The sequence below is a fragment of the Cygnus atratus genome, chromosome 5 (genome assembly GCF_013377495.2).
Source record: "Cygnus atratus isolate AKBS03 ecotype Queensland, Australia chromosome 5, CAtr_DNAZoo_HiC_assembly, whole genome shotgun sequence".
In the NCBI taxonomy this organism is placed as follows: Eukaryota; Metazoa; Chordata; class Aves; order Anseriformes; family Anatidae; genus Cygnus; species Cygnus atratus.
Window position 1 is genome coordinate 7,858,857 of NC_066366.1, and position 14,336 is coordinate 7,873,192.

The 14,336-nt window shown below is 39.6% G+C and overlaps 1 protein-coding gene across 9 annotated transcripts in view; it reads left to right on the forward strand.

Annotated features, from left to right (window-relative positions):
* The window catches only part of MPPED2 (metallophosphoesterase domain containing 2), a 193,259-nt gene extending 180,203 nt beyond the window's left edge, over positions 1-13,056 (forward strand). For all 9 annotated transcript variants that reach the window (XM_035550154.2, XM_035550156.2, XM_035550155.2 and 6 more), the window contains 3 exons: positions 6,015-6,130; positions 8,259-8,372; positions 11,643-13,056. In XM_035550154.2, the coding sequence (XP_035406047.1) occupies positions 6,015-6,130; positions 8,259-8,372; positions 11,643-11,761 (349 nt within the window). In that variant the 3' untranslated portion in view covers positions 11,762-13,056. The remainder of the gene's footprint in view (positions 1-6,014; positions 6,131-8,258; positions 8,373-11,642) is intronic.
* The last annotated feature ends 1,280 nt before the right edge of the window (positions 13,057-14,336 follow it).

The window sequence follows — 14,336 nt, forward strand, 5'->3', positions numbered from 1 at the left end:
CAGAAATATTAGGCTCCAGATTTGGGGACCAGAGCTCAATCACATGTCAATAAAAGTTGGAGCATCCTCGAGGCATCGCAGGCAGAGATGTGCAGAGTGCAAGAAGGCAGAACTGCAAGATGCAGAAGAGAATTCTTTTCATACATTTTCCAACCATACAGATGGCTAAAGCTGTACTTAATTCTGTGTCTGTCCGTGTTTTAGGACATAATCTGGTCCAGACTAGCATATCTGGAGAACTTGCTAAATGGCAGCATTTGAGTACCTCGTTTTTAGTTTCTTACATCTCAAAGATCAAAGCACAGGTCTCTGCCTGAAAGGAGTCCAAGCTAAAACCTCCTCTTACTGGTTTGTATAACCTGAGGTAGAAATTCAGAACAGCTTGGTGCAAGGAGCACACTAGTTTGCGCTAGCTTTATGGGGACAAGGTACTGTGTGGACTCTTTCCTTCCAAACTTGTGGATGTGTGTGTTGTGTTTCTTAAATGTTTTATCATTCAGAGAACCAATAAATGTTTAGAAATTGTAGTATGTGAGTTGAAAGAGAGAAAATCTGCAAAAATACCAGCCGTTGTTGTGGCTTCAGCTTTTTGTAACGTTGGGAGAATAGCAGAACTGTGTTTTAGACATTTGCAGAGGTGCCTGAAATTCGGAGAGGCATACAGTCACATTGTCACAGTACTGGTAACCCACTTTCGTAAGAGCTGTCCCATGAGAGCTTCAGTTGTTTAAAGATGCAGGATAAGCAAAACCCCAAGGAACTGGACTCTGTGATACTTTTTAAGAAGGTTGCATGTTAGTGTCCCCACTTTCCTCAGTGGGACACTGAGGCACAGCATGTAAACGCAGGTGGAAATGAGCTAGGACAGCTAGAACCATTTAACTTTGTCCTTTTCTGATATCACAACGTTATGAGCAATATCACGATGTTATAACAAGCACATTTAGGAAATTATTTAGCCTTTAAGATTTCCTAGTTGTTGTTACATTATATTAAAAAAAGGGGTTTTAATATTCACTCTAAGAAAGAGCTTAATCAAAAATGCTTTTGTGGCACTGAAGGCAAGTGTCAGAGTCTTTACAGAAGCTCTTACCTTGTAAAATGTGCTTACTTAGTGCGCTGTGCACTTGCCCTGCTCAGCCCTTTGTTTTCATGGTTACACACGCTCTGGGCTTCCCCTTCTCCCCTTGCCACAGTCACTGTTGTGTTTTCCCACCAGGCACGCTCTGCCCATTGACGAGCGGAGTGGGCGTGTGTGCTGCTCCGCCCTGGCAAACATTTGTGTGCCGCCTCGGGATGGAGGGCGGAGGATCGGAAGGCTTTTCTTTGCTGTGCACAAAGGTCGCTTTTGTTTTTACTCCCTTTGCAGTTTGCTGTCAGCTAGTGCACTGCACTGCTGCAAGCTTTTGCGTAGGGCTGTGGCGAATATTTTGGGGCTACACTAGTAGGCTAGTCCTGTACCTCAACAATTCTAGGAATGCATATGCAGTGCCCTGTCTCATCCTGTCTTTGCTGCTGCAGGAACTGTCTATCTCCTTCCAGGCTTGTGTGTTCACTTTGAATGCTGACAAAAATACCAAGCGTTTCATTACTGTTGTTCGTTGCGTGGAAGCGCTTCCTGCTGCGGTGTGTTTCAGATGCTCATTCCGCTTGGTCATGTAGAAGGAAACAGCCCCAGATTCTTGCCTCCTGTACACTTCACTCACAGGATTAAAGATCAAACTGAAGCTTTTGTAGGGGACTGGCTAGCCTTAAAAATGAATGAATACAAGAAATAGAAAACAGAATTTATTTTTGCTGCTGCTGTTTAGACGTAACTAATGAAATAATTGGATTTACTCATGGGTTAAAAGTAAAAGTTTTGTCTAGAAGGTCTCATTGTAGGTTTACCTTTTGCGTTGTTGAACTCTGAGGATTGTGTAATTAAATTCATGAGCCCCTAGCCAGAGAAGGAATGAAAGTAGATGGTGGGAGATACCATCCTTTAAAAACGTTAACCTTCCTGACGGAGTCAAAATTCTTGCATCACTTGGATGAACTTGGCGATAGCTGTGTGTCTTCTGTTTCCCTATGTGACTGCTGCTCAGAAGATGTGCATGCCACAGAGGGGTTGTGATTTTGTTTTCTGAAGCTTATGCTGTAAAGTAACGCTCCCTCGCTGTACTTTTTTTTTTTTTTTTTTTTTAATAATAGCAAACTAGTAAGAACACTTAAGTTACTTGGGAAAACGGAGGATGTGATCACCTGCTGAAGAGTCAGCTCTCTGCCTCTGAAGGCCAGTGGATTTCTTTTTCTTGTCAGGCAGTTCTTCCAGTGCACCTGTGAAGGGAGGGTAAGCCTTGCCCTGAAGTTTAAGATCCCCTCCTCCTTGTTATGATGGCAAGTGATGTGCGCGCCTCTTGCAGCACAGGGTGTGAAGGTAATGCGTGGTAAGCATTCTTTTAATTGCAGAAAATGTAACTTCCAGAATGCCAGGTGGAGAGGAATCTGTGGGGATTTCTGCGTAGAAATGAAGAACTGAAGAGGGTATAGCAGTGGGGCAGGTGTCTGCCTTTCATTAGGATATTCCCTGTGACACATCTGGTGCCAGCAGAGCTGCTATGCGTAAATGATAAGGAAGCTTTGCAGTCAGGGGAGGGCTGAGCTGTCAGGTGAGCCAGGGATCAAGAATTACGATGACAGTTTCATGGCACGTGAAGGATGCTGTGAAGCGCAGTGTGGCTCTGACGAGCAGAGGCTAAATTAGGTTCTCCTGGCCGTGGGCTGACACGGTGCGTAAGCGGGACCCGTGTCGTGCCGTGCGTTGCGTATGCGGAAGTGTTCTGGTCCGTCAAACGTAAAATGACAAAATCATTTGTTATCTCTCATTATCTCCCATGGTTTTTTATGTCTACGCCTCCCTTGTGACATTTCAACAGTTGATCGCTTTCTTTTCTTTTGACTATTTAAAAATGAAGCATGCTATTTGTGTTGCTAGTGGTTCACAGAACTCTGTTACTTCGAACTTAATAAGAAGGAAAAATATGTCAGGTCTTAAATACGATTACGAATGCCTAATTAGCCTCTACATAATTATTTGCACTGGATTGCACCTTATCATAGGTGAGTGCAGCCAAAGCACATCACAGACACATCCTCTTGGAGCGGAGGTGTCTTCTCCCAACACATAGTCAGCTCAGGAAGGCATTGCGGGAGGCATGTATCTGCGTGCAGAGTTTTTCCCCTAGATTATTTAAAAGTTGTATGTGACTGTTTAGCTCTTTGGTATGCAAAGAAAGGCAATATCTGGAGTGAAATATCCCTATCCAACATGTGCTGATAGCATGCTACCTGCCTGCAGTGTGGGCTTTTCCTCTCCTCCACCCATTCAGCACTTGCTGGGGACAAGCAGCCATTCATCTGGCCACTCCGGGGATTCACAGCACATCAACTCCATTTCGTCTGCACTGCAACACAGCGTAGTGCAAACACAGGGTGACCTTCCATGGGATCTCATCCCAACCTGAGCCTGTGCCACAGCGCCGTTTTTCTTCTCGCTGCTGTTCCAAACGCGCCCTGTGAGTTTCCATGCGAGGCCTTGAGCGCCTCAGGCCCACAGGGGCCAAGCGCCTCTCCTCATGTTGGCCGAGGCACAGGGCGAGGCCTGCGTCAGGGAGGGGAGCCTAAACCCTGGTGTTCTTCCAGTCACGCCCTCTCATCTTCCCGATTTATTATTTTTTTTTTATGAAAAGATTTAGTGTAATAAAGATTGCTGTCTTTTTTGTGCATGTGCTGGCTATTGGGGAAGGCATCTCGAAAGTTTTCTTACAAGTGGGTTCCCATGTGGTGGCAGTTAGTCACAGCTAATTACAGAGGCTGGTGAAGGAAAAATATATTGGAACTCGGATTCCCCTCCTCCTCCCTCAGTGCTTAAGAATAACATAAAATAAAAAACCTGCAGACAAATGCAGCTTTTTCCGTGGTTGCAGTCTCCAAAGAGCTCCAGAGAGATCACAGATGTGGTTTCATGTTTCAGGTTTAACTATGGTATAATAAGTACAGTACTATCTGCAGGAGAAATGCAAGTGGGGAAAGAATCATTAATTGATAGTGAAAAGTTCAACCTATGTGCTGTGTGTTTGTTTTTTTAAGCAGCTGAATGTTTAGCCAACTGCAGCCCTGAGGGTTTTGATAATCTTGATATGTTAAAACGTGGGAACATTATAGGAAAGGAAACATTCATACCTAATTAAGACGTTTCAGAAAGGTGAATCATGGAAAAGCAGGAACAGTTGTGATTTCGCTGAAGTTCAGACACGTTTCATTTTTAATTCAGTAGCTTGCAAGCCTGCTCTGTGGTGCACTGCCCTCACTTAACAACATAAGATCTTTTTTCAGGTTTTCAGTTGGTGCAGAGTAAGCCAACAGTGAGAGCTGGAGTTTCTTTGCTATGCACGAGGAACCCATAGCTTATATAAAATGCTTAACTAGCATTAATTTTCCTGTCTTTTCGTGCCATTCTTCCAACATGCAGGAAGTCTATTAGGTTGAACAAGTTCCTATGTATGTGTAATATAAGCATTAGCTCAGAAGGACCCCATGGGAGAAGGATGTGTCTGTGATTTGTAACTGTGACCTTCCTGCACCTGTATTGGTAGTGCATGCTGTTTGCCCATACTGCTGATTGTCAGGAACTCTGAATGTACTTAGAACTGGGTAAACCTTTCATTGGTCAAATTACTTTCTCTGGCAAGCAAAGTATGTATTTTAATTACAAAAAAAATAAAATTAAGTAGAGATGTAATCTCAATGGGAAATTTCCACTTGAATGCATATTTGAGATTGAACATATTCATAAGTTAGGGGGTGCAGAAGGCAGATTACATAATGAAGTGATGTAGGACTCTTAATGATCTTTCTTATTTAACAGATATGATTTTCCACTTTTTTTTTTTTACATGAAAGTTTTCTTTTCACAACTGCAGTACAGAGAAGACTGCAGGAGTAGCTTGAACTCTGAGAAAGATGGCCCCAAATATCTATGTCTGGAACAGGGAAAACCTCCTAGAAAATGAAGCAACCCAGTCTTAATTCTGTTGCCTACACTCTAAGAAGCACACACACCGATGAAAACTATTACAAATACTTCAATTCTAACAGCTATCCAAAATGTTGAAATAACAGCTGTAAATGTTGCCTCTTAAGAACAATTGTGGACTTACCCGATCAGGAAAGACTTTACTGTATTATACTTGCATCAAAACCACTCACTTTGGTATTACACGTTGAAAAAGTACTCCTAAGAAAGTTAAGCTTTTTATCATTACATGCCTGGGTTGATGGATAAACAAATGTCACAGAACAATGCTGTGCTGTGATGGAGAAAACTGAGGATCTGTTTTTTTTAAGAAATACTAAATGAGTTTTAAGTGATAAGATCTCTTTTAAAAAGTTACTGTGAGGCTAAACATTGATCAAGGCCTCCAGGGGGCTCAGGGGTTCAAAGCCAAGTTATGTGCAAATGTTCTGATATTAAAAGTGCTAGACAAAGGAAGTTTGAATTTGGTGAAATAATGCAGTACACAGCGCTTATATCCACAATATTATGCTGTCTTCCTGATGAACTGTTACCCGCTAGATGCCTTGTGCTGTAATTGTCCCTTGCCTCCAAAAACTGAGATTTTTGATTGTTTTGATTGGATAATACAAGGTAGGAGTTCTTATATTTGAACATCCCCAAATGTAAGCTTTAGATTGAGCTTCCGTTATTTAAATTTTTTTCCCTTTCTCTTTGTTGGATAAATGCCCCCAGAGCTGAATACTCCTGAAGTACAAAAAGAGCACTGGATATTAATGCAAATTCAAATGTACAGATCAGTATGTATTTGAACCAGTTTGTTTTAGAGACATCCCCTTTGAAAAGGCTGTCTGCAAGTAGTCTCTGTACTGCAGAAGTTACTGTAATTCAGAAAAATTGGAGAAGGGAAGAGATTTTTATTTTCCACTGATGCACTTCATCTTATTTTCCCCCAAAGGACACCGTGGTTTAATGGATGGGGCTTTAACCTACCCAGAGGTCAGTCTTTGCTAGACAAGTGGAACCTTATCCCTGAGGGTATTGATATACTAATGACACATGGACCTCCCCTTGGTAAGTGAAACAAAAGCTGTGTGTGATTTTTTTTTTTGCATGAGAATTTTACCTTCCACCTAAGCAAAATTAATAATTCCATAAGGTGTGCTGTAATTGCACTCTTAACTCGAAGCTATGAATTAAAAAGCCTTTGTGAAAGAAGGGTAAAGTGATGATTAAGGTTAGCAAAATCTGTTGAGCTTCCAGGTGTTTTTTTCAATTACATTTTTTGTTTAGCTCAAGTGAGGGAATATCAAATATCCAATTCCACGGCCATTTTATTTAAGTACAATATTCATCTGACAGTTTCCAATCCCATGTGATTTTTCAGAGGTTGGCTAAAACTTCTAAAACATTTTCCCCCCTACTATGACATATTTCTTTGAGGTTTTAGAGTATGCAGTCAAAAGTTCAAGAGTGTGTAGTCACATTTTCTCCTTTACAATTTCCTTTTAAGCATAATATCTGTAAAACCACTGTTACATATTCTAATTGACTTATAGTAAATTTGTGAAGGAATAAATTATGCCCTCAGATAATTGTAAACTAATGACAGCTATATAAACGTGTAAATTTTTCTTTCATGAATTAGTTGAAGTTTTCCCATTTAGTTAAATTTTGCTTGTCCTGAAAATGTGTGTAATTCAGATATAACAGATATCACAGTAATTCTGCGATAAAGTAAATTCTGGTTGTCTCAAAATGATGCTAAGATGATCGTTCAGCAGAGGCAGAACTACTTGGTTTGGGGCATATCTCAAGTGCCCACTAAACCATTTTAAAATTTCCACTATTTTTTCCTATCTTTTACCCTACAAAATACTATCACACATCACGTATTGCTTTTCTTCAAAACATGTGACAAGCAGTCTAGGATCATATTTTCAATATTTCAGTCAGTTTTACAACTGAGCATTGCCTTTTTTAAATGTGGCTTATCAGGATGAAGGAGTGTCAGCTTCTTATTCATTACTGTTACTGCTAATAGATTGTGATTTTGCCAAGCTTTCAGTAAATTGTTTTGAAATCCAAGGGGTCAGATCATCGCACAATCACATGAAGTCATCAAGTTTTGGGATGGTAGTGAGTTTAAAAAAAGAAAACCCACAGTTCTCAGAATTGCATGGTGCCAGTGTAAAACAGCATTTAAATGCCACCAGGTTGGCTCAGTGCTCTCACAGGGCTCACAGGGACCACAGGGTCAGGATAGACGTAATTTGTACAGTAGTAAGTTAAGAGTCAGCAATCTAAGCAGAGCTAAGAGGAGAAAAAAAAAGTTTTTGACCGATAATATACTTACTGCTCTTCTTATATCCTGGTTACTAGGAGCTCTTTTAATAGTGCTGCAAATTCACTTTAAGCTTCCCGGAGCTACCTGTGTGCTGCTTTTGATAAAGCAGCGATGCACCATCCGCTGACAGTGGAGCACACCGGATATTGAAAACCAGCGCTCTGAATAGCATTCTTTTAATCTGTTTATTTTCCCGAAGAAGCAAAAAACCCCACAAGCACTTTTATGATGGTTTCACGGGTGCTGTTTTACATGGGTTGCTAATCCATCTGCTCTCAATTGGGTTCGTGGAGAAATACAGTGATGCTGCAGATGCTAATGAATGCTTTAAATGCTTTAATATGCATTGCTTCTTGTTGCTGACTGGGGTCTCAGAAATTACCTGACGCTTGCAGACCTCTGGAAGTTGTGGGAGGCTGTGTTGTTAAATCTTTGGGGTGGCAGAGGTGTCAGGTTGTAGAACAGCTGATTTCCTCACGTATTTTGCTTCTGGAGGGAGCACCTCACTGAATTGGGAAGGTGACTGCTGTGAGAGCCAGGGGAAAGGGAAGAAAAATCAGCAGCGGTGCCGGGAAAAAATGTTCCAGGGTTTGAAGGTGGAAGATGAGTTTAAGCCTATAGTTTAAAAAAACAAATCACATCCAGAAAAATATTAATGCATATGGAGAGGGGAAATCTTAAGGAAGACGAAGTGACAGTGAAATGTTGCTTAAAAGCCATTGTGTGCTTTAATGGAGAGGTTATGACTGTAGATAATGGTAATAAACCTTCAGTGCATTATGACTTCCTGAAAGACTATGTAAAACCTTACCTGAATAGAGAAAATTAATAGTATTGATTGCATTTTGCCTTCAGGTTTTCGAGACTGGGTTCCAAAGGAGCTGCAGAGAGTTGGTTGTGTGGAACTGCTAAATACAGTGCAGAGGCGAGTAAGGCCCAAACTCCACGTCTTTGGTGGAATCCATGAAGGTAAGGACCTGTGCTACTCTCCTCTTTGATCTGAGGCTAATTCCAAAGGAGCACATCTCGATGATGCATTGCAAAGGGACGGATACTGGCATATTGGACTAAAGCAGAGAGGGAACTGAGGGAAGTGATTGCATGCACAGCACTTTGTAAATTTATGCCAGAATTAAAACAGGCTGTTTCAGGAATGTGTGCTACATTTAGCCACCTACATCTTTCACTGTGCAAAGGTTGTTCTACACAGGTTATTTGAAAGCAATATAAATTTTGACAAACTTTGTTAGAGAAACAGATGAGATTCCCCACACATGCAAGCCAAAATTAAAATTATTCCAATTATTCCAAGTGCGGGAGCCAAGAAAAGTGCTAGAAAATTGAAGACAACTTACTGTCTCAGCTTACCTCCCTCAGCATGCAAGGAAAAGCAGAAAGGAGGACAGACATCAGGAGGAGAGATTGCCAGAACTCACTCTGCATACATTTCTAAAAGCATCCTGTAGTACAGTTCATACTGTGTATGTTAGCTTCCAGCAGTCTCATATTTTAGAAGAGATTTGCCCATTGTCAGTACCAGATCAGAAATGAAAAGCTCGGTTTGTGGCAGTGGGAGGGAATGAGAGATTAAATACATTTTGGAGATATTTAAATTTTTAATACAATTTTGTAGCTTTCATGTGGCTGTGAGACAAATATTAGGAGGTCTGCCTGAGAGAGAGTGTAAGACTTTGTGACCCTAGAACTCAAAATTATGCATTAAATGCTTTATATTTCCCCCTTGGAGGTTTCTCCATTGACTCTAATTAGCTCCTCTGTAAGCTCACAGATTTGGAGAACTTCAGAAATGAAAAAGGGAAAAAAAAGAAAGAGAGCTTTGTCAACTAGTATTGTTGGTTTTTCCAAAGCCCTCATGACTTCATGAAAGGGATTTTATGCATGGTTTATAAAGATCTGTAAATAAGGAGTTTATAATGGAAATCCTGACGTGACCTTAAGTATAGTAGCATGGATAGCAGTATTTGAATGCACCCAGGAAAAGATTACATATTTTGTACAAATATTAATCCTTGCATACTAAGAGTAAGTGAATACAGCAAGACTTCCAGCTAAAACACACAAATGCAGCTTTTGTAGTTGCATTTGATGCTGAAACTTCTAGTTGTAATAGTCTTAAGTAATGGGAGAGAAAAGAATTTTAATGTGCAAGATCATTATGAAAAAGCACTGTGGAACCACGTGCAGCACCTCACATCTAAATCTCGTAGGAAGGGTGGTAGCACATGTTAAAAGCGAACATTAGAATGCATTCTTACAAGAATACTAAAACAAGTTAGAATCCTGTTTTAGTACTTACACAGAAGACATAAGAATTACCTGTTTCTGTACAGAAACAAATAGCCAACTCTTAAGAGCAGCATCTCGCAGTACAGTTAATTCTCACCCAACTCTAGCTCAGACGAACACACACTACATTCTGTTAAATCAAGGGAGGCTGTACACACATTTTGATCATGCAGGTTTTTTGTCCTGGTTGATAAGTAAAAACAACCACAAACAAGGTTTTCCCCACCGTAAGATGATCTAAATCAAAATTGCCAGTCCAAATAAATAAACTGCAACAATTTTGAAGTGATTATTCTTTGTGAGAGACGCTGTAGGTAGCTGGATTTATCTTAGCTTTCAGACAGCGGTGATCTGTACTGTATCACATTGGTTTAAAAGAAAAACATTTTCCCTTGTGCATTAGCAATGGGGAGTTCTCTTAAACTCTTAATAATAATAAAGTGAAAAGGTACATTTTGTGCCAAATTCTTCCTAGACTTTTTCTAGTTTCTTTGTGCGCTTTCTACGGATATCAGCTGAAAACAATGGATCTCTTCCACCGGTGGAACTGGAGCCCCGTCTCCATGTCCTTGAGAGAATGTCTGTAAGAGGAGACATTTCTGTGCTTTTATTACCATTCGTTTTCTCACATCGTAGAATCACATTGGCTGAATGAAGACTCAGGTGTGATTCAGTTCACAGGTATTCAGTTCACAGGCCCAAAATTCTTTGAGTGTGCAGCCCTCTGCAATGTTCCATCCTATTCCTGTGTGGCAAGTGGAAGAGAAGATAGAGGCCAGAAGAGAAGTGGCATTACTGCTGGTTGCTCAAATTTGTCCTGAACACGGCAGTTGCTGGCCAGATGTTTAGGAGGTTGAGAAGAGTCTCCAGCCTCCTGAAACTGACGCCATAGTGTTACTGAGGAGTCAAGTCCCTGGCATGCTGAAAAATCCTGTGATTTATATTCGGTACTTCTTCATTTATTTGGGAATGAGTTGTCAGGATCCCTTCATAATGAAAAGCAGTCATCTATTAAACTTTAACCTCAACTTTCTGCTTAAGCCAGTGGTTATCCAGTGACCTCCAGTGCTCTATTATGCTTATAGCAAGAGATTCCTTTCCTTAGTCATGATTTTCACTGGTGTCTCCTTGTAAAGAACTTAATCTCTTTAATTGTGTTCTTCTTGTCAAGTCTATTCCTACGTTTGGATTCAAATTGCCTTGCCTGTTCAGGCTGCCATAACTGCAGCTTCCCTTTGAGTCAATGAGACCTGTAAAGACCTGTTTAGAACCAAGTAATACCTGTATTTTTCACTATTGGTTAGATCCACTTGTACTTTCAAAGAAATACTTTGCAGCAGCTTTTATGAGTGGGAATATATGTGTGCGTGTGTGTGTGTGTATTTTTAACCTGCTGCTAATGGGTTTCTGAGGGTTCACAAGCCAATGTGAACACCATCTTGGCAGTCCTGTGAGGATGACCTGGATGATAAAGGCTAGCATGGGGAAAGCTTACCAAGCTTGGTTCATTGTCCAGAGACAGCAAGGATTTTTGTAGGTAGAACTGATGTTACTTCTAAATCTCCTGTTCCTGATTGGTCTTTTATTATCTGACAGATACTACAAGCATGCAAAGTACAACGTACTAATTAAGTAATTAGAAAAAGTACGTGTGATTTTGTCTCTGGTTTTGCTGTAACCAATTGCAGTACAGGATTTTCTGTGGAAAAATGTGTGAACATAAAACAAAAGCCTCAGTTCTTATTTCAAATACAGTATATTGCATTTTTTCCATCAAGTCTTTGTGGCAGCTTTCAAGAGCTTATGTCATTTTGAAGGGATTAATTTAATTTTATTCCAAAGCATTGATCCCACAACAAGCTTTCAGTGGAGCTGCCCATGGGCAGCATCGTTTGTTTATATTACAGTAAGTGTGACACATTCTCCCTACAGGTTATGGCATTATGACAGACGGTTACACAACCTACATCAATGCTTCAACGTGTACAGTCAGCTTTCAACCAACCAATCCTCCAATTATATTTGACCTTCCAACCCCTCAAGGATCATGAAGCACTACTGCACATTTGGAACTGGGGAAGGTCTATAAACTGCCATTTTCTAATTACAAAACTTACATTCTGTTACATGTTTATTTCAAAATTACTGGTGGGGGGGAGCATTTTGGGGGAGAGAATTGTGGTTGTTTTTGTTTTGGGATGGATTTTTTTTGGTAAATTGCTGGTACAAAAGAAAAAAAAGTTAGAGGGTTGTGCTTTTTGGAAATGCAGCATTCATTTTAAATTGATAAAGCATTGTGAATTTGTAAAATGAATTTTGTTTTTCAATAAATTTGCCATTGTAAATTGTTATAGTGTTCTCAAAAGGACAGCCAAGCTTTCTTTTAAGAAGTGAGAGACCTTATTTTAATATTATATGATAAGCTAAAAAAATAGGCAGCATTTAAAAACACCCAAATTTGCACAACTTATGTTACTGTCGGGGTTTTTTTAAGTGTCTTCTTTTTCCGTAGGCCTAAATGTTAGCTTTTCATCTCTCCATTTATATCAATTTTTTTTTTAGTAGCACAAACAAGATTTTGGGGTCCATTTGCCTCTTGATATGTGTGCACGTACTGAAACTTCTTTCTGTTGACAGTAGAATGCAGCAAGGGGAGAATAGACTTCTCAGTTGTTTGTCACTACCTGCTTTATACGTTAAAGACTGGTATAGATAGCCACAGCCTGTACGTGGTATCTACCTTTTATTGTTTGTTTTTAAATTATTTTAGCTTTAAAAAACTGGGGGTGAAAGCTGCAAAGAGCAGGCATTTCACGCAGTAAAAAAAAAAAATGTAAATGCGGACTCCTTTTAAATATGAATTTATATATATATATGTATTTTTTGTGCATTATAACTAAGCTAGGATTTAATATTGCCAGTATAGCATCTGCAAAATTATGCTGTACAGCACATCTAAATTATGAAGGATGTGACACATTTTCCAAGTGCTCAAGGCCTTCAAGAGCCTGAGTTAAATCTTTGTCGTAGTTCAGGCATGTATAGAGTCAAATGGATACAATCAAGCCTAACTAAAATAAGGCTTAGTTGTCCTTTATATTTAAATATTCTTCTTGTCTTTTTATTTTCTTTTTCTTATTTTGCACTGTGTGTAAATGCAATCTTGCTAGCACAAAATATTGTTGCAGATAGTTATTTCTGTTCTACCACTGTAAATGCTATTGAGCTTTGTTCTGTTTTATGTTACCTTGTTAATGGAATTTAGAAAAGCAGTTGTTTCTTTAAATTTATTGTGATATTATATCTAGCAGCCTTTATATGCAAATAAAATTGCAAGATTTTTAAATATGTGGTTTAAGAGAATTTTGCATTTTTCTTTGGCATGAACATTTGGGGGGACAGCAGTAAGAATAAGAAACAACTTTTCTAACTTTCCATGACTTTTTATTGTTTACCATTCGTAGGATGTCAGTTGGGTCAATAAAGCACTCAGACTTTTTACTTCTGTTTCTAAGCCATCCATCTTTCCATTCTTTTTAGAAAGAAGAGATTTTGTCTCAAGATGACATAATTCAGTGCGATCAAGTTTGTGCAGTTAAGCCTTGTAGGATACCATTCCAGACAACATGAGGAAAAATGGATTAGGCAGCAGCCTTTGTAGTTCCTCACTTGTTTGTACCAAGCTGCGGGTGCTTTAAGCTCATCCACTGTGGGTTAAGAAATGAATAGTCATAGATGAAATGTATCTTTTTATTCAGATCTGTTCTTAGTTCTGTGGCTACAGCAGAATTCACTACTGACAGGAGAACTGCACGGGATTATGATTCAGTGTGTGCCAGCAGAATGACAAACGAATCAGGACCTGCTGGTCATGCTGCAATACAGTTAAGTATATAATAACAGAATCTTCTTTAAAAATAGCACTTAGAGCTGTGAAAATCTAGACTGAAACATAAGAAGATACGATGGTGTTTACATGATTCTGAACCTGCAGTGACCAGAAGTGGAGTAAGATAGAGTACTCCCATTTATCTTAGCAGGTTGTTAGCTTTTAAGTCTCTTGGTGGTACTGAAATTTCATTGTCACTAAATATCAGTCATTCATTGTAGATGTAAATTCAGATTTTTTTTTTCAGTTAGCAGTACATTGCCAAAAACAATATTCTAGTCACCTGTTTACTGGCAAAGAACGTGGCTATATTTAAAATGGCTGTCCTTCCTCAGGTAAAGCATTTTATTGGAACACAAAAATTTTTTTTGTTTATAGTGCACCCTAAATTATCATCTTTCATTGGTCTTTTGCTTGTTGTTACCACATAAGGAGGAAGGATCCATTACTTGGAATGCTTCATAGTGCCATGAACTTCTAGAAGAGCAGAGAATAGTGGTTGCATCTGAATTCCTCTCCAGCCTTATGAAGGACCTCGTACCTTTTCACTATGTGCATTGTAGTTAGGACAGGAACAGTCCATGACACCAGTCATTCTCCTCTGCAGGTATTTGTCTGTAGTGAAAACTGGGTTGTTATTCATAAAGCAAAAGTTATAAGTCAGCAGCTTCTGGCAGCAGACGGAGCCAGATGAATTGAGGCTGGTGCAAGTGCAGCCAGGAGTCTGCCTTTAGATA